Source organism: Thamnophis sirtalis, unplaced genomic scaffold (assembly GCF_051295495.1).
Source record: "Thamnophis sirtalis isolate CommonGarterSnake01/CBP01778 unplaced genomic scaffold, rThaSir2_p1.2 scaffold_8, whole genome shotgun sequence".
Taxonomy (NCBI): Eukaryota; Metazoa; Chordata; class Lepidosauria; order Squamata; family Natricidae; genus Thamnophis; species Thamnophis sirtalis.
In genome coordinates, this window is record NW_028261388.1 from 58,840,980 (window position 1) to 58,866,411 (window position 25,432).

A 25,432-nucleotide genomic window follows, 5' to 3' on the forward strand; every position below is an offset into this window, starting at 1 on the left:
AACTTTTATTGTGGCCCCTGGGATGGACCAGCCCCTTATCTTAGGACTCCCCTGGCTCCGTAGATGGAACCCACGCATTAACTGGAGAGAGGGTTGGTTACGGATTTGAACAACCACACCCCCTGAGGGGAAAGTTGAAACTCTAGCCTCTGATACTACTACCCCCACACTGGCAGCCAGGGGGCAGGAGAGAATTGAGGGGGAGGAAAGAATTCCAAAAGAATATTGGGACCTCAAGGATGTTTTTAGTGAGAAATCTTCTGATAAATTGCCCCCTCACAGACCCATAGATTGCACCATTGATATTTTACCTGGAGTAAAGCTTCCAAAGCCCCAAATATATTCAATGTCCCCTAAAGAGATGGAGGAAATTAGGAAATTCATTGATAAAAACTTGGAAAGGGGTTTCATTGAGCCAGCAAGACCCAAGGTAGCAGCGCCAGTATTGTTCAGAGAAAAGAAAGATGGCTCCCTCAGATTGTGTGTGAACTTCAAAAACCTGAACTGCATCTCAGCTCAGAACCTGTACCCATTACCACTGATGAAGGACATGCTGGACCAACTGGGGAAGGGCCGTATTTTCACTAAGTTGGACTTAAGAGAAGCGTACTATAGAGTCAGAATTAAAGAGGGGGACAAATGGAAAACTGCTTTCAATGCCCCCTTGGTTGTTTCCAATTTCGAGTAATGCCGTTTGGCCTACAGGGGGCGCTAGCAGTTTTCATGCAGCTGATTAATGAGGTTTTACATGACCATCTTTACAAAGGAGTTATCGTCTATTTAGATGATATCCTTATTTACATGGAAGTAAAGAACACGTGAGGCTTGTTCACACAGTGCTAAAAAAACTCTGGGCGGCTGAACTCTATGCCAAATTATCCAAGTGCGAATTCCATCATGAGAAGGTTGATTACCTGGGCTATCGCATCTCACACAGGGGTATTGAAATGGACCCCGCTAAGGTCAAAGCGGTCACCGAGTGGGAGGCCCCTCGTACACGTAAGCAATTGCAAAAGTTTTGGGGGTTTGCTAATTTCTACCATCAATTTATTCCCTCCTTTGCTAAGATAGCTCTCCTAATAACTAACCTCCTTAAGCCTAAGGGAGGGGCTAAACCCAAACCTAGCAAGCCGCTGGATTGGAATATGGACTGTCAAGCTGCTTTAGAGAAATTAAAACGCCTTTTTGCAGAGGAACCAGTTCTCAAACACCTGGACATGGATGAACCTTTTGTGGTCCAAGCTGACGCCAGTGACTGGCTGTGGGTGCTGTACTACTTCAAGCTAATAGCCAAGGTAAATTACAACCCTGCGCTTACACCTCTCGCAAACTGACCGACACGGAGAGACGTTGGGCCATTTGGGAGAAAAAAGCTTTTGCTGTTCGCTGGGCTTTGTCCACGTGGCGCCATTTTCTGGAGGGTGCCAAACACCCTTTCGAGGTGTGGACTGACCATAAAAATTTGGAGGCTTTGAGAACGCCCAGAAAACTTTCTCCTAAGCAGATGCGCTGGGCTCAGCATTTCAATAGATTCAATTTTACCTTGAAATACATTCCAGGGGGGAAGAATTTTATGGCTGATGCTTTGTCCAGACTCCCTCAGTACAACTATTCTAAGCTCAGTGTGGTCCAGCCTGTCATTCCCACAAAGAGCCTCGCTGCTCCTGTTGTTACTAGACGTCAAGCAACTTCTAAGGTGGAGGTCACTCAGGACTTTCTTTCTAACCTAAAAAAGGCCCTTACTGGAGATGACTGGTTCCAACAGCACATGAATGAATGCACTATGAAGGATGAATTGCCTTGGATTGGAGCGAAGTTATATGTGTCCATTAGATCCATTGTTCTTCAATGGGCTCATGACTCCCGAATGGCTGGGCACTTTGGGTTCGTCAAGACTCTACACCTCATCAAGCGGCAATTTTGGTGGCCCTCGTTGAAAAAGTACATTGAGACATATGTTGCCAGTTGTCCCATTTGTGCTGCCGCTAAACGCCCTCCGGGTAAGCCCCAAGGGTTACTCCAGGCGGTGGCTTGCCCAGTGGCCTCGTGGAATATCTCCATGGATTTCATTGTCGAACTTCCAGAAAGTCAGGGACACACTGTTATTTGGGTTGTTACGGACTTATTCTCCAAACAGGTCCATTTCATCCCTTGCTCCAAGATCCCCTCTGCTAAATCTCTCGCTATTTATCGTATTTATCGCTTGCATGGGGTGCCCAACCGCATCATTTCGGACAGGGGTATTCAGTTCACCTCCCTCTTCTGGAAAGCATTTCTGAAGCGGATTGGCTCCGCCCAGGGGCTAAGCTCCTCCCACCACCCTCAGACTAATGGGGCTTGTGAAAGGACTAATTCTGTACTGAAACAATATTTACATTGTTTCATCAACTACCAGCAGGATGATTGGGTGGATTTGTTGCCGCATGCTGAGGTGGCTTACAATAATTCCGTCCACAGCGGCACTGGTTTTATCCCTTTTCGTGTGGTGTTCGGCCAGGATTTTGTGCCCATTCCTGAGATTCCTCGTGAGCAGCCGCAAGTGTCGTCGCTGTCCGAGTGGAGTGATCGCATTCGGGTCATTTGGCCTTTGGCTCTCCAGACACTGGATGCTGCGCACCGCGCTCATAAAAAACAGGCTGATAAGAAACGGACTAAGCCCTATGAGTACAAAGTTGGTGATCAAGTTTATTTATCCACTAGATTTCTTCAAACACCCCAGAAATCAAAGAAATTGGGGCCCAAATATGTTGGCCCGTTTCCCATTGTCAAAATCATCAACCCTGTTTCTGTCCGTCTCCGGTTGCCTAAGCATCTCAACCGGGTTTACCCTGTTTTTCATGTTAATGTCCTGAAGCCTCTCTGCACTTCTTCTTTGAGACCACCTCTCCCTCCTCCACCTCTCCGCTTTTGATTGAGGGTGAGCAACATTTTGAGATCCGTGAGATTCTGGACTCTCGTAAGCAGCGAAACCGTGTTCAGTACCTGGTGGCTTGGAAGCATTTTCCCCCGTCTCACACTGAATGGGTTGACGGGTCCCATGTTCGGGCGCCTCGTCTGCTCCGCAAGTTCTACTCTGCTTATCCGGACAAGCCCTGATTGTCGGACAATCTCCTAATTTTTACTTTCTTTTGGTTTTTTTCTCTCCCTTACCCTTTCTCTCTTTTATGTATTGTTGTGTGTCTGTTTGTTTGTGTTCTTTTCGTTTCTGCAGGTCTGACCGTCCTTTTCTGGAGGAGGGCCGGATGTCAGCCTCTGCTTTGCTGCTGCTTCGGCTGCCATTGTAATGGGGAGGGGGAGCATGGTATTTGGGAGGGGAATCATGATGTGCTGGAGGAAGATTCTAGATGCTGACCTGACCATCTTACTGCGCATGTGGAGGAAGGGAGTTTCCCGCCAAGGTTAACTGTCCGGCATTCCATCCTGGTGATGTCTTTTGAAGTTATCTCCCACCTGACAGTTGGGTGCATTATAATTGGACTATGGACTGGGGTGCCAAGGGGAGGGGATTGAATTATACATGATATTCTTTGCTTTCGCGCCTAATTAACCAGATTCAGCTTAGCTTTGCTACTGTTCGTTTATAATTAGTAAACGTCCACTTTATTTCAAACAAATGGAGTTGAGTGGTTTCTTTCCTGATTATTAAATGAAGTCGCATCTGACATATACTTTTTATACAAAGTTTCTGCTTATTAAAAGTTGCATTATATTATTAATATTGACAACTCCACTACCAAAGAAAATAACTTGGTCATTTGTTATAACACATGAGAAATAAAGGCAATTATCTTGCTCTTTTAAAATACTAGTACAAAAAGAAAAATGAAAGTTATTTTTCGCTGTTTTTTGTCTTCTGTGACTTTAATTGTAGCCATACTTACACTGGTGTTTGGAGAATATTTGAAACAGCAGAAAGTTTTCTTCTGTAACAGTCTCAGTGCAAATCTTGTAGGAAGGCATAGTAGGCAGACTTTTGAGGATATTTGTACCCTCTTGCATTTTTCCCCCCTCATAGCCCAATTGAAGCAAATTCTTATTTTTTCTTTCCCATGATCTTTTGCCTTATTAGAGGAATAAGAAAGGTAGCCCTTGACTTACAATGGACCCGCAAAAGGTATTTAAGTCCAAAGGTCGAACAGCCCTCCTCCCCCCTGCAGTCACTTGACTGCATTTTGGGTACTCAACAATTGACCCAAATTTAGGACCACAACTGGAACGATCTCCCCGTGGAGATTCGTACCCTCACCACCCTTCAGACCTTCCGCACAGCCCTCAAGATCTGGCTATCCCGCCAGGCCTGGGGGTAAAGACTATAGTTTGCCCCCGCCCGAATGTTGAATGAATGTTGTTTGATCTTAACTACATATTGTATTTTTATGTTATTGTATGTCTTCCCCTCCCATAAGTTGTTAGCTGCCCTGAGTCCCCTCAGGGAAAAGGGCGGCCTATAAATAAACGCAACTACAACTACAACTACAACAGCTTTATGTATGTCAGTAGCCCCTGAAGCCAGCTCAGGGTCACCTGCATAGCTGAATTGGCAGCAGGCCCCACCCACAAGGACATAGTAGCTTTGCTTATGTAGTGTCTGCAACAAACTGAGATTCCTCAGGTGGCTAACTGGGTTGGAACCAATTTAGGCCTCCTGACCCACAGCAGATTTATATGTACCAGAGAACCCAGGGCCTCTCCAACCTGTTGAAGCAGTCCCTCACTCCACTTAACAACCCACATAGGTGATTGACAATAGCAAATAGATGAGCCAGCATAGTGGTTGTCATATGACATCTTATTTAACAACTGTTTCATTCAGCAACTGAAATTCTAGGCTCAAATGTGATCATAAATCAAGGATCACCTGTAGTTGGAAATCATAAAAATAGTGAAACTAATATGATTTACTAATATAACTATGCTTGCTAAGCTGAGCAAGCATAGTTATATTAGTCTATATCTCTTTCTTTGTGCATTTCAGTGATGGGATTCAGGTGGTTCGCACCAGTTCAATCTTTGTAGAGTTCAGCAAACCTGTTGAATAGTGTCCATTTCAATCCCTCTGGCCCGCAGTGCCTCAGCCTGGCTCGCTGTGCCTGCGTATAAGGCAGCAGCCAAGGGCAAAAGTGCCAGTGGAGTGCCAGAAAGTCAGGAAGGATGCTGAAGTGAGTGGGCATCTTGCCTGCAGCGCCCATGCCAGCTGCCCCTTCCCAGCCAGAGCTGGAATGCCACTGGGTTTAAGTGTCAATAGATTCCGGCATTCCCTCTGGCGGTTCTGAGCAACTGGAGACAGACGGCCCATTTCAGCGCCTGGCACCCAGATGCCCTCACTTCCCCAAAACATTTTTTTTGCCTACCTGATTTCCAGGTCCATCGCGTTTCTCCGTCCCATTTCTCACCATCATGTGCAGGGAAACAAAAGTTTGTGGGACTACAAAAAAAAGTTCAGTCAATTCCAACTTCTCATGAAAAGAAAAGATCTCACAAAGTTAGAATTGATTGATTGAATTTTTTTTTAGTCCCACAAATTTGTTTCCCTGCACACAATGATGAAAAACGGGATGGAGAAGCGTGACTGACTTGGAAATCAGGTAGGCAAAGAAAGGCTTGGGGGAAGCGAGGGCATCTGGACACCAGGCACTGAAACGAGCCTGTCTCTGTCTCCAACAGTTGCCCAGGCCCGCCAGAGGGAAGGCATCTACTGGCACTTAAAACGCAGTGGCATTCTATCTCCGGCCCGGAAGGGGCAGCCAGCATGGATGCTGCAGACATGATGCGGCGAGAAATGCAATGCAGCTGGAAATGAGGTAGGCAAAGAAATGCTTGCGGGAAGTGAAGGCATCTGGGTGGTGGTGGGTGGGGCAACCTCTTCTGCCCACAAAAACCTCATCTTTGACAGCCAATGCAGAAAGGCAGAGAAAGCACTGCCGGGAAGGCCAGTTGGCCCAGGAGTTGGAAATATCATTCCTTCCCCGTCCCACTCCTCCCCATCTGTCACCCCCAATTTGCATCAATAAGGCGGGGGGATGATTTTGGTTTGTTCTGTAATATGAACATATTATCTCTTTTTCCACATACAGCTCTTCTCTTGATGCATGTGCAGCTCAAAATACATAAAGTCCTCATACATTAAGGAGAATCCACATAATATATACAATTTTAGTAATATTTAAGAAAAAAAGCTTTCAGAGAAGTTTTATATTAATAGCAATTGATTTATTTCCATACCATAGCTTTAGTTACTCATGGTTTTCTGCATAACCATTAATAGTCGTAAATGATCATGGTTTGCTTTTCCTGATTCTGACTTGTTCTACCACTCTGTCCTCTGCCTGCTCAATCTTATACATAGGGTATTTTCTAGGGTATTTTCCCCTTTCTGCTGTGAAAATACTTTTTCTTTTCAAATCTGACTGAGCAGAAAAGTTTGCGCTCAATGTGCTAAAGTAGATGGGTTACCTCTATCAGGTTTACAGGTTTCTACAAGAGTGGTGTTTCCCATCTTGCTATGTAATTTATAGGCTGGAATTAATGCTGTTAAATACAGTGAGATTTCTGATTACGTGATAGTTATAAGATCAGGCAAAATCTGTCTCTTTACTGCCATCTAGAAATCACTCTAACCCAGATCTGATAGCTCCAGAATAATTGTGGATAGAATTGATCTATTACATCATTCTTTTATATATGGCACTAATCTAATGTTAAAATATAATTCATTTGATTATGTATTTGTGAATGGAGTGGGAATATGTTTTAATCTCCTAATTTCTGATTACCTAGTATGGAGTAAAATGAAAATATCTTTGGGGGGGAAATTGCTAAAGATAAGTCCTGTTTTGTAGTTAGTACTACAATCAATGAAGAATTTCTATAAATAAATGTTATAATTTTAAAAAAAGACAATTATTATATAGGTCCTTCGTGCTTGTGATGGGCATCATTTAAATTTTCACATTTTCTGAAGAAATTAAAAGGTATAAGTGCTACTAAAATATTAATGGATTCAATATTTATTTAGCTACATTTATGTTTTTATTTTATCTGTTTTGCATATACAGTATGTGTATATGTATTTATAATACTTCATTTCTGAAATGAAAGTAGTACATTATTTTGTATTTGTATTTATTTTATTTTGTAAGAAAAGAGTTTAGTTAAGTTTTAACTGACAGTAAAATATGAAAAATAAGCCATACGTATGAAGTTCAAGGTAGCAATTTCATATATATACATACATACTTACGTTCCTATAATTACAATAAAATTGGTTGGTTGCATCACTTTATAGTTTTATAGGTATTAAGTTCAAGATAGCAATTTCATACGTGTGTGTGTGTGTGTCTGTGTGTGTGTCTGTGTGTGTTCATATTCCTATAAATACAATAACATTAGTTGGTTGCATCACATTGCATTTCTGACATTGTACCTGAATTCATTCACAGTACTGAAATTGTTATCATAGTTTTATTGGGGTTATTATTACTTGTTTTTAGAACATAAATTTTTATTTCAAATTTAATAAAAGCAGTATTGATTTTTAATTGTTAATTGAGAATATTAAACTTATGATTAAGCCAACTTTAATTTCACAGATTGATGTATAATTTTTGATTTTAATAAATTGATCTCAATAAAGTTATTAACAGTTGCAACCTATATTCATTAAAATATGTAAATCTGTGATATACGTGTGTTAACTGTTTATATAACAAAATAAATGAGCTTCCTCACTTAAACATAGTATAACAGGCAGTAAGTATTTTGTACTTCCTTAAATTTCAAATCTAATAATTATTAAAAAGTTGGATGTGCAGCACTGTGAAAATATAATGTAAATCCTTGTCATATACTGCATTTTTTTCAACTTAATAAAGTGTGGTGGGTTTTAATTTATTTTGTTTTGTTGTGGCTATGCTAATGCTTCTAATTGCAGCTTTTACAATTGTTTTGAAATCCTCATACTATTTGTTGTTTGTCTAAATGCTGCCTTCCTGCTAGGACTTCTAGCTGCAGAAAGTAGGTATCCCTTTGTTTTCCACTAAAGCTATGCATTTAGCTATTATGTTTGGCTTTGCGTGATTAAATCAGCTTTTTCCTTGCTCAACATTTTCTAATTTTAATACTATCTAAGCAATTAAAGAATAAAGAACAGGAAATTTTTATTTCAATATGCTCATGGTAGAAGCTGAATGCAGGTAGTCCTCAACTTACTACCAAAATGTATGTTGCTAAGCAAGACATTTGTTAAGTGAATTTTGCCCCATTTTACCACCTTTCTTGTCACAGTTGTTAAGTGAATCACTGCAGTTGTTAAGTTAGCAACATGGTTGTTAAGTGGATCTGACTTCCCCATTGATTTTGCTTGCCTGAAGATCACAAAAGCTGATCCTCAGACACTACAAATGTCACAAATAAGAACCAGTTGCCAAGCATCCGAATATTTATCATATGACCATGGGGATGTTGCAATGATTATAAGTGTGAAAAACAGTCATGTTACTTTTTTCAATGACATTGTAACTTTGAATGGTCACTAAATGAATTGTTGTAAATTGAGGACTATCAGTACAATTAAAATTATTTGTTTTAAAAGTTTAATTTTAGGGAAGAATTCTTTTTCAAACAAGGTTGCAGCAACTGTTCATGATAGATACTTTTAGAGTATCTGTCTCTTAATGGCACAAGAAAGAAAAGCTTAAATCTTTATAGAAAACAGGAGAGCATATGTTCAATCCCACCTTAGTTATCAAAGGCCAGTTCAGTGACTTTTGGTCAATCACAGTCTTTCAAGCTAACCTACCTCACAGGATTGTTGTTGTGGGGAAAGCAGGATGAGGAAGAGGCATTGGATGTTTGTTGCCTTGAGTTATTTGTAAAAAATAATAACAGTATATAAATAAATAGATAAAAGAAGAACAGACTCACAGAATCCAAAAAACTGTAGATATATATTTATATACAAATATTAACAACTGAGCATTACTTTCTGGTGTTTATAATTTCATGATTTAATGCAGGTATTACTTAACTTCTTTCTTACCAAAATGTAATTAAAAAGCTTCATTAAAATATTAGTATTCTTCCATTTTTATTACTGAGCAGAAATGCTAGAGATTGTGCAATATCTATCTAAAATATTCTTGATCTGACTTTGATCTTTGTTGGAACAAGAGGATCATAACTGAGACACATTCAAACATACATTATATTAAAAGGCATATTACTTATGTTAAATCTCCATGTCTGTAAAAAGTTAGTAATAGTTTGAATGAATAACTTTTATATGAGTGGCATGAATGTTAGCAAGATCTATCTTCCTCAACCATTTTTTATAACAGAAGTATTATTCATCATCTATTTAAATGGGCAATATGTCTTTCATTTGAGATCTCAGAACAATTTTATGTTTCTTCACTGTCGACATGCAATTTATAATATATTCTACTGTGTTTCCTCGAAAATAAGACAGGGTATTATTTTCTTTTGACCCCCAAAATAGGCGCTTGGTCTTATTTTCAGAGAGGTCTTATTATTTTTGAGGTGCAGGAGGCAGCGAGCGTGGTCACCTCTGGGCTGCTGCTGTGTTGCAATATTTGGGGGGAGGCTATTTTTCGGGTGAGGGCTTATTTTAGCGCAAGTGCTCAAAAGTTCGATTGGGCTTATTATCCGGGGAGGTCTTATTTTTGGGGAAACAGGTTATTAGAAACCTTTGTTCAGAACTATTAATAAGCACTACTGTAATTGAATACAATTGCCCAATTAACTTGATACATTTAAAGAAAAATGTTAGGAAATCTTGTTAAAAAGATATTAAATCAAAATATACTGTGTCAATAGTATTCTTATAATGCAGTGATGCTTACCCCAAAAAGATGAAGTAAGATTGACTGGATATTATTTATTCTTTATCAATTTGTTTTGATTTCTAGCAATTGTCTTTTATAAATGCTCATATATTCTTATTTAACCTTTTTGGTTTGGTTTAGTATAATATCATATCCAATTTTGTGGATTTTCTTTTCCTTGCTTTCTAAATATAAGGACATGATTTCCATTATTCTCTCAAATTTCTCAAAATTACAATCCATGACTTGGGAAAAAATACTTTCACTTAGTTCAACTTATTTAAAAGAGTAAGTTGTTTGTTAATATCTTCTTTATCCTGTGCATCAGAGGTCTCTCTTTTTCCATTATTTCTACTAATCCTAATTGAAATTCCCTTGTGGGATAGGCAAAATAAGCCTAGAGAAATGCATGGATGCTTCTCCCTACAGAATTGAAAAACCTATTGTTATATTACAGGTCTCACACATCACTTGAATTTGTATTTTTCTGTTAAACAAGACTACTAGTACTTCAAAGGTTTAATCATAATCAAAATTGATTTATTTAAGCCATATTGAATATATAACAATGTTTTTTTCTTCACAATAATTACAGTTATTGCAAAATTACCTTCCCCTTAGAATAGAATAACAGAGTTGGAAGGGACCTTGGAGGTCTTCTACTCCAACCCCCTGCCTATGCAGGAAACCCTACACCACTTCAGACAAATGGTTATCCAACATCTTCTGAAAACTTCTAGTGTTGGAGCATTCACAACTTCTAGAGGCAAGTTGTTCCACTGATTAATAGTTCTGTCAGGAAATTTCTCCTCAGTTCTAAGTTGCTTCTCTCCTTGATTAATTTCCACCCAATGCTTCTTATTCTACCCTCAGATGCTTTGGAGAATAGTTTGACTCCCTCTTCTTTGTGGCTACCCATGAGATATTGGAACACTGATATCATGTCTCCCCTAGTCCTTCTTTCTATTAAACTAGACATCCCCAGTTCCTGCAACCGTTCTTCATATGTTTTAGCCTCCGGTTCCCTAATCATCTTTGTTGTTCTTCTCTGCACTCTTTCTAGAGTCTCCACATCTTTTTTACATCGTGGCGACCAAAACTGAATGCAGTATTCCAAGTGTGGCCTTACCAAGGCATTATAAAGTGGTATTAACACTTCATGTGATCTTGATTCTGTCCCTCTGTTTATGCACTAGAACTGTGTTGGCTTTTTTGGCAACTGCTGCACACGGCTAGCTCCTATTTAAATGGTTGTCCACTAGGATTCCAAGATTTTAACAACTACTTGTTGAATCCCCATTTTTCAAACCTATTTCAGAAGAGAAGCTCAATCACACTGAAACACGATAATCATAACTACAAAAGCAGATTTATTTTTAAAATAATCTATATGTTACTGTAAGCCCCAAATAATTATATACATTGGTCCTAAGTCATCTTTGATAATGTTCTGTCTCCTAATATAGCAAAGATGTTTTGTTTTGAGCTTTAGGATTAAATCATATCGCATTAGAAACTTCCTGGTATAGGCATACTGTTTTGTGTACTGTTTCCTTTATAGGTAGTCCTCCACTTACAATAGTTCATTTAGTGACTGTTCAAAGTTACAGATGCACTGAAAAAAATGACTTACAACCACTTTTCACAATTATGACCTTTGCACATAATTATGTGATCAAAATTCAGATATTTGTTCATATTTATGACCATTGCTGTGTCCCAAGGTCACCTGATCCCATTTTGCAACAGCCTGACAAGGAAAGTCAATGGGGAAACCAGATTCACTTAACAACCAGGTTACTAACTTATCAACTGCAGTGATTCACTTAACAATTGTGGCAAGAAAAGTCATAAAATACGGCAAAACTCACTTTACAAATGCCTCACTTAACAACAAATTTGGGCTCCATTGTAGTCGTACGTTGAGGACTTCCCGTATTTCCTTTTTAAAAAATTTCAATTATGTCCTCTGTTTTCTGACTCTCTATCCTTCTGAATTTTTATTTTCCTACAACATTTTTATAGTCTAACTTTTCTCTGAAGTTTTTGATGTGTGAAAAAATCCCCCAATTATGCTCTATTTTCAGTTTATACTATCTGGAACTTCCAAGTTGATTTAATGAGCATCAGTAGGTTTATTATGCTGTCATGCAGCATAAAATTGCTTGCAAAGTCACATTACTTTTCTAAGTCAATTTCTAGCTCCTGTTTCTATAACTGGGATTTATAAATTAAGAATTCTCCATGGTATCGATGGAAGAGTCCAGGATGGGTTGTTCTAGCTAGTTGACGGAATTGAAATTCTGAAGACACGTCTCCTTGGCAACGGTCCCTAGTGTTTCAATTCAGTCTCAGCTCGCAGGACTGTTTTCCTTCAGCTCTTTGTTCATTTTGAAAGATTGTTGGATTTGTGCTTCAAACATTTGGATATTGATAGATATGAAGGAGGAAGGTTAACTGCTCTGAGTAGTGCCGTAGGCACCGTTGAGGGCTCGGCTAGCCCAAATTATAGCACTTGATGCTTCCCAGACTGTTGAGCTCGGAAACCTTGCCTTACAACAATTTACTAAGAGGAAGGCTAATAGTTATCGGCTCAAAGAAGACCTGGCAAGTTAAAACTACCATGGTCAATTTCGACTGCAGCGAAACTATTGCTATAATTGCAGACAGTTTAGGAGGTGTCAGTTGCCTTTGGGCGTTCATATCTGCACCAATCTCTAATTGACAGCAGCGACTGAGGAAATAGAGAGCGGGGACGGTGAACTGATGCTTCAGTTCTGAACTGGGACAAGAATTGGCGGTAGCCTATATTACAGCGCACAGCCAACAACTTTTCCCGCGTCTTCTTCACAAGCACTAATGGTCGCCTCAAAGCGCTCTGTCAGTGTCGGCCATTTTGTTTGCTTTGCATCATTTGTATTGGTGCGCAAATGGTATTTCAGGGCTCCAATTACAGCGATGGCATTTTGTTGCCTCTGACAGTTATTCCAAGCACCGGAGCCGCTATTCCAAGTGGCTTCGGTGGCCATTTTATTGCCCTCTAGCTGCTATTTCCTTGCATTAAAGGACCGAGGTTTCTAATCGCATTGGCAGCATCCTACCCTTTCTCAGCATTAGCTGCAAAATAGTCATGGGGAACTGGTTATTTCTGCCTACCCCATGGGTTGGCCATCTGTTTACAGGAATTCAGGTCAGCTCCACCTACCCTGTTGGGTGATTACCCACCTCGCTTGGAGCACCTACTTCGACATACTACAGCTTAAGCGCCTGGCATTGCACTGACCGTTGACTTACTTTTGCAGCTGGGTGTAGGTACTGCTATGGCAGAGAGCAATACTGTTTCAGGCCCAGCCCTGACTGATTCTTCTCCACTGGGATCTGAATGTCAAGTCAAAGGTCTTACTAAGCCTCACTCAGATACCTTGGCGGCAGCAGCAAAAATTAAGGCTAAGGCCAGGGCTCGGGAGAAGGTGTCTAGGGCTGAGGAGAAGGCTGCCAATCAGAGCTAAAAAGCCTTAGACAAGGCAATAGCTAAGGCCAGTAAACAGCCAATTAGTGCACAATGTAAAAAATCTAAGCCATCAGAGACCTCTCCCTTAGCGGTTAATATGGATAAGCCAGGCCCTTCCAGACAACCTAGAGCTTGGTTACCTGAGGCTTTAAGTGAGCAAGAGGATGGTGTGGGCCTAATTAGACAATTGGGTCCTTCTACTTCTAGAGATGGATTACATACATCACAGCCCTCCTTCATTTCTACTGGGGCCGGGACCCATCCGGATGCCTGCCTATTTTAGGAAGTGGATACCCCAAGCAATTAGGCAGGAGATGACCACATTTCAACAAAGTTTGGAGTTTATTCAATTTGTAGGCCGCCCTATTCCCTGAAGGGACTCAGGGCGGCTGAACAAAAGCCAAGGGAGGGGAAATTAAAAAAAGTAAGACAAAAACAATCAGACAATACGAACAATTTAAAAGCACAACAGACACAGCAAATTCGAGTAGGGGGGGGACTCAACCCCAGGCTTGCTGGGACAGCCAGGTCTTCACGGCCATCCGGAAGGCCCGAAGGGTGGAGAGGGTCCGAATCTCCACGGGGAGCTCGTTCCAAAGGGCCGGAGCAGCCACAGAGAAGGCCCTCCTCCGAGTAGTCGCCAGCCGACATTGGCCAGCAGATGGAATACGGAGGAGGCCTAATCTGTGGGATCGAATGGGTCTGTGGGAGGTAATCAGCAGAAGGCGGTCTCTCAAGTCAGTCTTTGTAACCTCACTGTAGTATAGCTGGACAATCAGACATTGGGTACCCTGAGGGGGATTCAAGAGATGATCAAGGGCCTTGGACTGAAACTTCATCTCCTGGACCTTCTGCTAGGAGCCCATCTCCCTTATCTGAAGGTGAAATCCCAGGGGAGGGTGAGTTTTTGGAAGGCGAAGGCCCTGCTCTCCAAGATGAAAACAACTGCCCATATAGGAAAGGATGCAGCTGCGCAGGATTCCGGCCAAGGGTCGGTGGCTCTTCTGAAAACTTTTCAAGGGGATTCTTTTGCTTTGCTTTGCTTTGCAACATGATTAAATATGTATGTTCATGATACTGTTAACTTTCTGTATCATTTTATAGCATTTTTATTCAAAAAGATACAATCAGGTTCAAAATATTATGATAGAACTTTGAAATCGGGAAACAGACGCTGCAAAAGTACCAATTCTACTTTATTATTTTGGCATATAATAACTGAATCTTGACAAACTCTGACAAAGATTCTATTCTCTTATACTAAAGAGAATCAAAGTAGGGCAATCTTAGTTTCTTCCTCAATCCCTCCTGTCTATCTGAACTAAACTGATGTTTTCATAATTGTTGAATTCTTTCTTTAAGATCAGCTATGTATTCAAGGTCACCCATTCTACAGATGGTAGGCGCCATCTTTAGATTTTTTTTTCCTTTAAAAGCTAAATTTAAATTCATTTGACACATTCCTTTTCAAATACTTTCCTCATTGAAAAGATTATTGCTTTATTAATGTTCATATTTTACTCAATGCAGTGAAATATGATCAAATTATGATGATTTATTCTAAATAGTTTTCTTTCTTCTTTCTCCCTGGGCTTAATAATAGGAGCAGTTTCACAGGTGTTAGACAGCCTAGAAGAAATTCATGCACTTACAGATTGCAGTGAAAAAGACTTAGACTTTCTGCATAGTGTTTTTCAAGATCAGCATCTTCATACATTACTAGATGTAAGTATTTTTTTCTCTTTAAAAAAATTGTTTAATTTTAGCTATAATCAAAAAATAATGCAAATAAGAAATATGAAACCAAACTAATAGAACTTAGGTCTGTTCTTAGCAGTATTTTTGGTGCTGCAGATAAGATAGAAAACGTTTCCCTTCAGTATAATCTCTTAGCTAATTTCCTAAAACTGAGACGGAGCAAGCTTTACAAACATTTTTTCACAAAGATAGCATAAATACAAGATGCCTGCAGATGTACTTTGACAATAATTTCAGAAGTATCCTGCTTAAAATAATGTAAAATCTTAAAAATAAACAATATTAGATTATTACTAGAGTACTTTAGGTGTTTCTATAGATCACAATTTTAAATTGGATGTATGCATTAACTGGAGGCCAGAGTAACTGAAGTTATAAACATGCCTTATAGAAGCTACATTGAATATTTTACAATTCAAGATTCCAGTAGTCACCTTTAAAGTCCTAAATGGATTAGGGTCTTCATATATATGGGACCACCTGCTCCCAATGAAAATTGCATACCCAGAGACAGCAAGCTTGTTGATGGTTCCACAGCCAAGAAAATCCTTAGAGACCCCATGGTCATGCCCTTTTGGCAATACCTCCCTCCTCTGGATATACAGATTGGGCCCTTGCAGTTAAGTGTTAAATTTTGGAAAAAAAAATTGTACTTCATTTATGAATCACATCATAAGTTACACTTCTGAGGTATGGTCTCATTAGTTATGATATTATGAAGGAGCTGGTTGAATAGTAAATATATTTTGTTCTTTTTTTCTGTTTTAATTTATCGTTATATTGTATTTATAAATTATTCAGTAGCTCTTGGCTGTATATAAACCAGAGTAAATAAAATAAAATCATAAATAAATTCTTCGCAGTACACAGGCCTTCATAGTGACTGCATGTACATTGGTTTCTATGTGATTCAGAACCTGATATGTGGCAGCTAGTCATAGCACCGCCACAGTGTTGACAGGCACACTGTACATTAATATCTGCTATTTGTCATCCTAATACAACTTTTATAGATGAGGTTTAGGCTCATCATTAATGACATGGTGAGTTTATTTCTTTAAACCATGTCTGAGGAAGTTGAATATATTGAAATATTCCTCCATAGAAATATTAAGAAATGCATTTACTCTACAGTAAATCTCTTAAATCATTATAAATTGCAATTAGCAAGAAAATATGATTAAGTAACATTGCTTATTTCTGATGTGTCTTTCTATGAAGCATCATGAGCAGGCAAGAAGTTGATAAATGTGGCGTGGAAATGAAATGGTTACATTTTCTGCAATTATCTATAGAAAATTAGATTTACAGCATAGCAGATATTGATGTTTTTAAGTGAAATTTTCAGAGATCTTTATAAAACAAGCTGGTAAAATTGTTTTTAATACATTCATATTATGTTGTGTTTTTTTGTTATAGCTCTATGACAAAATTAATACAAAATCTTCACCACAAATAAGAAATCCACCAAGCGATGCTGTACAGAGAGCCAAAGAGGTAATTTTAAAAATAGTTTAATAATCAAAAAAATTAATAATTGTTTAAATCTGTAAATGAAATGTATGCATGTATATTTGTTTATGTATTTGCACAGCCCCTCAGTAGTTGCAGTAAACTTTTTTTTCTTTAAGAGGAATAGTAAAAAAAAAAAATTAGCCAGATTTTTTAAGATTAAATCATTTAACAGTTTTATTCTTTCAGCATATTTCATTGTTTTTAAAACAATGTTTTAAAATATTGTTTTTAAAGGATTGTTTTTATCTGTCTTGAGTATCTTCCAGTAAAACAAATTGAAGAGATAAACAAATACTAATGTGAAATGTTTCAAGAATCTTTGCATACATTTCTAACCATCCATTTCACTGTACCCATACTCTTTTTACAGGTAGTCCTTGACTTATAATAGACATCAGTAATTAATGACCGTTTTTCAGCATCCCCATAATCGCATAATCAAAATTTGAATGCTTGGCAACTGGTTAATATTCACTTTCAACACTAGGGAAAACTATAGCCTTGCCCAGAAAACTGTAGGGACTAATGTAGACAGTTTCCAAGAATCAATTTTGACTCAGAAGAATCATTTTTAACAAAATAGATGTTTAGAACCAAATAAATCATTCCCACCTCAATTCCTTACATTGTTTCCTTACTTCTTGTCACTTGAAAAGTAATAATAGTCTCACAAGTGAAGAGGCAATGGATAACCCAAACAAACACCACCTCCCCCCTTTACATTTCTGTCATTTCCTAAGTTTTTTCCTTTTATAGCTAGTTTGCCTTCCAAACTTTATTCCCTTTTTGCCTCAGCTACCTACCCATAGATTATTTTTTTATATACCATGTATTACTGCCCTGTACTCACCTCTCCTTTGCAATCATCAGTGAATAAAATTGCAACTGCCTCAACTTGCATGACTTTTTTTTTGTTTATATACACTGTATTTATTTCTATGGATGTAGCTTTGTCTTTACTAACTTATCAAAATCTTCCTTGCAGCATAAACCAATCTGGGAAGAGAAAATAAATCGCTTCATTCAAACTTTTTACTTTGGAATTCATGAGTCAAAAATATGAATTTTATTTGTTACTTACTTTATTCATATAAGTACTCTTATGCTTTACAGGTACTGGAAGAAATTTCATGTTACCAAGAAAATAGTGATGCAAAAGAACTTAAACGTATTTTAACTCAACCTCATTTCATGGTAACTAATTGTTACGATATCATTTTTTAATATTTCCCATAGAAAATAGATTCATAAAAAAAATATTATTTGAAAGCAGGGAGGGGGTAATTACTCAGAAATATATACAGCCTTTCATTGAATTTGAATGAACGCATTTTGAATGTTCATATATCTAAATTATTTCTGTCTCAATGCTCAACACTGAACTGGATGTAAGGAAGCTAATATCTTTGGCATGGATATTTCCCATTGATTGCAATGGATGATGGATAGAAATAGAAATATATTAATTAATTATATTAATAAATATATTAATTTTCCACAGATATTTTAGATGGCTCAACCTGTAATTTTGTTAGAAATAATATCTTAGTTAAGAATATCATAGAGACAGTTTACCCTTTAATGATTTCAGTTTAATGACAGTCTTACAGTATTCCATTACACAGCAATGTCAATTCTTACTTAAATTATTTTGTCCCATAGTTGTTAGTCAATCCTTTCAAGCTATCCTACTCTTACTCAGTGAACTCACCTTCTGATACTTTAGTCTAATAAGAGCAGTGGTGGGTTTCAAAATTTTTGGAACCCTTTCTGTAGGTGTGGCCTGTTTTGAGGGAGTGGCTTGGCAGCCATGTGACCTGGTGGGAGTGGCTTGCTGGCCATGTGACCGGGTGGGAGTGGCTTGCCGGCCATGTGACAGATGTGAGTGGCTTGACAGTCATGTTACTGGGTGGGAATAGCTTGGCAGTCATGTGACCGGGTGGGAGTGGCCAAGACGATGTCACTGAATTTTTTGCCCCAATGGATGAACTACAGTAAGATTAAAATAAGTACACAAAACAATAAAAGAGCTACTTACAGAAGGAAGATGACTGTCCTTGCCAGTCTTCAGTATCACTGACTCCAATGAATGGCCTGCACAAAGAAGAAACACAGAAATGAACTCTTCCATTGCATGCACTACATTAGGATGAAACCAGCACACAAAACAATAAAGGCAGATACTTACAGAGGGAAGATTACTGCCTTGCCCTGCACCACCACCTCACCCCCTTGCTCCAATAACCTGCACAAAGAAGAGACACAGAAAGGAAGACTTTAATTGCTTGCACTTACTATATTAAGGATGAACCCAGCACACCCAGCAATAAAGACAGCTACTTACAAAGGAAGGATGAGTGGTCTTGCTGGTCTTCTACATCACTAAACCACACTTGCTCCAATGAATGGCCTGCACAAAGAAGAGACACAGAAAGGAAGACTTTAATTGCATGCACTTACACCTTACATAAGAATAACACAATGAAAGAGATACACTCAAGTACCTACTTGTGTTATTGGTTTTCTAGTTGTTGATATTTCCATATTGTTCTTAGGCTTCCAGACTCCTCAGTTGCAGCTTTTTTGGTTTTTACTCGTGGATTATCAGCCGTGTGATGGTGCGCTCTGAGCCACTTTTTCACTGAAGGAATTGGGTCCCATCTCTCAACAGGCATGCCAAGAACACTTATCACCATCAGATTACTTAGTTTGGAACAATTAGGCAGGTTCTTTGCTCTGAACATATGAGGTTCATTTTTGAGAGCCTCCTTTCTGCCTCTGCTGAACTAACAGCAATTGTCCTGACAATATCTCTAGCTTTTCTGATACCATCAGGAATTTTGTTCTTGTTTGGATTTCTGAGCACATTTTCCCAAAAATGTTCAAATTAATTTCGTAATTAAAAATTTCACTAAATTCAAACAATGCTGCCTCTGCCTCAACCCATGGAACAACTACTTCTTCAATGTTCCAGGAATCTGGCTTCAAATATGTGATAAAGTGTAACTTGTTTGCGGCTGGCAATTGGCTAGCTGTTTTTAGATGGTCGCAATCCAGCAGCCTTTTCTTCAAATTGGTGATGATGCTTGACAGAATCTTGTCACGAGGAAGGGCAACAAATTGTTGATTTGGAGCTAAATTGATGTTTATGAAGGCTTTGTTTGTAGCATTGCTTCAAGGTTTGTTTCATAAGTGTCCTTTCTCTGTCTAAGCACTTCAAAAGCTTTGGTTGTTCGCAATACTAACTTTTCGGCCTTGATGATATCTGTGTCGCCCCTGCAGGGCATTTGACAGAAGAGAAATCTCATTTAGAATATCGATCATAAAGGCCAAATCCTTCAAAAAATTTAGATTTTCAAAACAGGAAGCCATGCCTGGGAATCTTTCATTGCCCAGAAAAAACTGATGTAGCGCTGGATAAGCACGCCCCACAGCCATGGTTGCCCTTAAACTACAGGCAGCCCATCTTGGTCCCAAAACTCTGCCAATCTTTACAATTTCAATGCCCAATTGTTCAGAAATTTGGAAAAGGTCATTCTGGCTCTTGCAGGATTTGTGGAAGGTGGTGTGTATTTTATCAAGGAAGATATTGAAGTGGTTGAGTTGCTTTATTTCTCTTATTGCATCATCCAGCACAGGTTGGAGGCAGTGGTTCAAGCAATGCCAAATTACGATGTTTGGGAAGACTTGAGCTATTCTGGTGCTGACTCCAGATTTTCTTCCAAGCATAACATTGGCACCATCGGAGCAGAAAGCAATTAAATTCTTCTGCAGATATTTGGTGGTAAATCCAACTTTATGCAAGCTTCCCATCGCTGCAGAATATATGGTCTCTGCATCTTGTTTCTCTAATTCCAAAAGCTCAATGAAAATGGTTGCTGGGCATTCTGGATCCTCAACTCTAACAAAAACTATCAGCACTGCTTTCATTGAAAGTGTTGAGCCTTCATCAATTATTAGGAACACCTTCAGATTCTTTGCAATAATCCTGGAAAACACGGTGGTTTCGATTTCGTTCGCAGTGAATTCAACTATTTTCACTGCGGATCTCTGTGAATGCAAGCCAACTCCCACATCCACTCCAACCGTAGTTAGCAAATTTACCTGCACTTCGATGTCTGAGAATGGATTACATCTTTGCACCAGATCGTAAACAGTAGAAAATATTTTGCAAGTACTGGATAAATGTTTGTCAGTTGACTTATCTACAGATTTGGTTAAAGCATCCTGGTCCTGTTGTTTACTGCTCTCCAAACAAATAATGTGTGCTTTTGATTGAAAATGTTCCTTTAATTTTTTTCTGAGCGATGCTTGTTGATTCTCCTTAGTTGACCCTGCTGGCACAACCTGGAAATGTTTCCACTCTCTAGAAACATGAATACCTTTCTCTAATGAGAACATGGGTTTTGCACACTACTCACATCCTAACTTTTTGTCAGATACTGCCAGTTCATCATACTTGTCCTTGAAGTGTCTGTATTGCTGCAAATTCCAGCAGTCAGGAAGTTGTGGAACTTCAGTGGAGGAGATGGACTTGCTGCTTTCTCCGACCTCAAGTGGTGGAAGTGGTTGTACTACTTTCTGCATGGTGGACATTGTGATTTTAGACATTGTGATTTTAGACACTACAAAGAGCATACTTTGCTTTTGAACTGTTACCATTCAGAAGCAAAAAATGCTCTGAAAATAGAAGAGGAATACATTTGGAAGAAAGGATTCTCTTACATGTTGATGGAGACCTTTTTAACACACAGTGAAACTCAATACGATAAAGGACTTTCAGAGAATCAGCCTTTTTTTGTTCAACGTTACTGTTACTTTTTGTCTATCTTTTCTTTAGTAGACTGCATGAGTAGTAGTATATAAATGCCTGTCACATATATACTGTATTTTTTGGAGTATAAGGAGCACCTTTTTCCCTCAAAAAAGAGGCTGAAAATCTGGGTGCATCTTATACACTGAATACAGCATTTTTGCCTCCCAAAACCCCATCCCCTTCACCAAAATGGCTGTGCATAGCCTTTAGGAGGTTTCCAGAGTGCTCCTGGGAGCTGGGGAGGCAGAAATGAGTGGGAAATGGTCCATTTTTCGCTCAGTTTTGTTCCCCCAGGAGCACTCTATAAGACTCCTAAAGGCTATTCATGCCCTTTTTTGACAAAAAATTGGGCCGTTTTTTGCTCGTTTGGGGGGGGAGGCAGAAATGAGCGAAAAATGGGCCATTTTTTGCTCAGTTGTGCTCCCCCAGGAGCACTCTATAAGACTCCTAAAGGCTATTCATGCCCTTTTTTTGACAAAAAATTGGGCCGTTTTTTGCTCGTTTGGGGGGGAGGCAGAAATGAGTGAAAAATGGCCCATTTTTTGCTCAATTGTGCTCCCCGAGGAGCACTTTATAAGACTCCTAAAGGCTATTCATGCCCTTTGAGGGGGGAAGGGGAGCGTTTTTTTGAAAAACGTTTTTGGGAGATCTACAGAGTACAAAAACTTTTTTTTTTATTTTGCCTCTTCAAAATTTTGGTGCATCTTATACTCCGGTGCGTCTTATACTCCGAAAAATACAGTAATTGAAATATTAGTGCACTGTTATTACTGTTAGGAAAACTGAAAGTCATATAGCATATGATGTTTGGGTTGAATTATGGTTGAATAGCTTGAAGTTTTTCAACTCTTTATAATTAATTTAATCATCTTTGCATTAAATAAAACACAAAAGATAATGAAATATGAACATTATATCTTTCTGTAGGCCTTACTCCAAACTCATGATGTAGTGGCACATGAAGTTTACAGTGATGAAGCATTAAGAGTTACTCCACCTCCCACATCCCCATATTTAAATGGAGATTCTCCAGAAAGCATAAATGGAGACATGGACATGGAGAATGTCACAAGAGTGCGATTGGTTCAGTTCCAAAAAAACACAGATGAACCAATGGTAAATAGATACATTTTATTATTTAATTTTATAAGCATATGTAAGATATATCCAGTCTGTAAATATCAAATTTACAATTTATCCTTTGTAATACTATCAATTTATCTTGGGCAAATGAAAGGAATGTTAAGTTTAAAAAATCCAGAGAAAATCCTGTACCACAAATATAAATAAATATAGATTACATCAGAAAAGGATTGATTCAGTTACGTTGAACTAATATACAAACTACATAATTAAATAATCTTGATTTTGAAATTTAAAGACTTTCTTCTTAGTATCTTGTGTATTGTACCCAGCTAGCACCTTCTCCTAAACAGTGTTTCCTCCATCAGCAGACTGGAAATTTGTCTCTCCTGCACATTCTCAAAAGATGATGTATGTTCTAATTCGTAGGCCATTTACTGTTTGAATAACTTCACTGGAAGCACTTACAGCTTTATAAAACAATTCTGTAGGACAGTTCACAATATTATTTATTAAAGAACAAAAAGTTAATCAAGTATTTATTTGGGGTCTGATAAAAGAATAGCATATGATTTCTGGGCAGTGCTTTTGTGAATTGAAACAAAATGTTAATACATACAGTGGTGGTAAATTGAGACACCTCTGATTACTTCCATAAATATTAAAATGCTTGAACTGGAAAATCTTATTGTGATTATCTAAATTAATTTATTTCTTTTATTAGGGAATCACTTTAAAAATGAATGAACTGAATCATTGCATTGTAGCAAGAATTATGCATGGAGGAATGATTCACAGGCAAGGTAACGTAAATATAAAAGTTAATGAACAACAGAAATTTTATATGATACTATCCAAATTTTCAGACATGGAATCTAAATAACATTTGAATATTTAGTATCAAAAATCATATATTGTCTATAACATAATATTTTTATTACTAAGTCTTGTTATTACTCAAGTCATGTATCCATAGTTTAACTAATTTAGATATGGTTTTGAGGAATATATTTTATGGAAAGCAATCAAGAGATTACTGGTGAATCAACATACACAACAATTGAAAAAGCTCAGTGGCTATCTGTATAATAATTATTTACAGCATTAACATTGACAAATACAATTATTATTATTATTATTATTATTATTATTATTATTCACAAAAAAATGTGAAATCACAGGTGCCAGTTCTTTAGCTGGTATTGGCCTTCATATACATTAAATTCTTCCAAAGAACCTAGGATGTCATAATAGATTAGCATACTATATGTGCAGATCCAAGCATTGCAACCTTTTATGATTGATAGAGGGACATTTTGTCAATGCATTTTCTAAGTACTAAGTGGGTACCAAGAGCTTTTTGGTATGGTAGCCAGTGTTCTGATAACCACTGGGACCACTATGGCTACTTTAGGCCATAATCTCTCACTTTCTGTTCTATTCTGTAAAGGTTTTCAAAGTCTTAATTAAAAACAATAAATTTGTTTACTTTATACTATAATTATGTTATTTCATATTGAACTGGAAATTATCCCACATAGTTAACATTTTAATCAATTTACAAATATAATGGTTAAATGGTTAAAACATTTTGTTATCAAAAGATAACAAGTGAACTTCTGCATCAGTAAAAGCATTATCTGGACCAAACCGCGGCCAGCATTAGATTCGTGCGGTGCCTCGGCCCTGCCTCCTGAGTGTTTGCATAGGAGGCAGTGAACACACAGGGCCTGGTGTCCCGGGAATGCGTTCTGAGCACTTCCCTTTCACCCAGGATGCCAGCCCTTGCGCACTTGTCATCTCCTATGCACACGCCCAGGGAGCAAAGCAATGCCGTGGATCTAATGCTTGCTGCAGTCCAGTGGTCAGGTTGCAGATCATTACCTCACTCGCTGGCCTTTCACTGGGACCATCCCGCCCCCACATGGGCCTTGCTGCCAATCTCGCCTCCTGACTTCATTCCTTCCTGAACCACGGAGGAAGGAAGCAGATGGCAAGGAGATGAAATGGGACCTTTAGGCCCATGGGGCTTCTGCTTGCCAGATGCAATGGGTGATAGGCAATCACAGGGGCTATGGAGGGTGCACAGCAGGTGAGCAGTGGTGGCATGCAGGTTCTGGCATTGTGGGGGGAGGAGCAGAAGCAGAATTGCCCTCGGCATCAGGCGTGGAGGAGAGTGGACAAAAAAGGGAAGCTGCTGCTTCAGAGGGTTTTTTTTAATCTGCCAGAGGTTCCAAACAGAGGCTTCCCATTTTGATCCCGCCCCCATTGTTTCCTCTGTGTGGCTCTCCACTCACTTCTCCCAGATCCGTGCATGTCTTTGCATGCACAGGGGGAAGTGTCCAGCAGCCCGCTGCGACCACCAAGCTGGCTCTCCAAGAAGCAGGCGCGGTGGCGGCACCAGAAGCAGAGTGGGGGAGAGGCACGTGATGCAGACCACCATCATGTGGCTGGAATGGGCAAGCAGCATTCCCCTCGCCTCCCAGTGACCAACTTTTGCCTGCTGGACCTGGGTTTGCTCTACCACCTCTACTCAGGGTTTCTAGCTGGCTTCTTCATCTGCTTCGGGCCAGGCAGGTCTGCTGAGTGTGGTAATATGTTTGCTGAGTGGTAGCAGCAACAGCCCACAGTGGGGCCGAGGTGCATCGGGTGCACGAGAGGAACATGCTCTGTGCATAGGCCAAGGGCAAGACCTACGAGGGGGCCAAGAAGATGATCAGCAGCAACCTCTCCATCTGGAAGCAAAAACTGGGATGGAGTAAGCGCATCCAGCGATCTAGATCACGGGCCTCCCCCACTTTCTCCTGATGCTCCTGCAGCATGTGCTTCTGGGATGTCCAGCCAAGTGGAGTAGACTCCAGAACCTCCAAGTGTGCCAGCTGAGGGGCTGGCAGGCTGCTGGAAAAC

At 39.1% G+C, this 25,432-nt stretch overlaps 1 protein-coding gene across 21 annotated transcripts in view; it reads left to right on the plus strand.

The window, feature by feature from the left end:
- The window catches only part of CASK (calcium/calmodulin dependent serine protein kinase), a 333,687-nt gene that overhangs the window by 222,017 nt on the left and 86,238 nt on the right, over window positions 1-25,432 (plus strand). For 15 of the 21 annotated variants that reach the window (XM_087721747.1, XM_087721750.1, XM_087721748.1 and 12 more), the window contains exons 11-16: window positions 7,996-8,013; window positions 14,957-15,078; window positions 16,531-16,608; window positions 17,740-17,820; window positions 22,370-22,558; window positions 23,250-23,328. In XM_087721747.1, the coding sequence (XP_087577873.1) occupies window positions 7,996-8,013; window positions 14,957-15,078; window positions 16,531-16,608; window positions 17,740-17,820; window positions 22,370-22,558; window positions 23,250-23,328 (567 nt within the window). The remainder of the gene's footprint in view (window positions 1-7,995; window positions 8,014-14,956; window positions 15,079-16,530; window positions 16,609-17,739; window positions 17,821-22,369; window positions 22,559-23,249; window positions 23,329-25,432) is intronic. The other 6 variants (XM_087721749.1, XM_087721758.1, XM_087721763.1 and 3 more) reach the window with 2 other exon arrangements.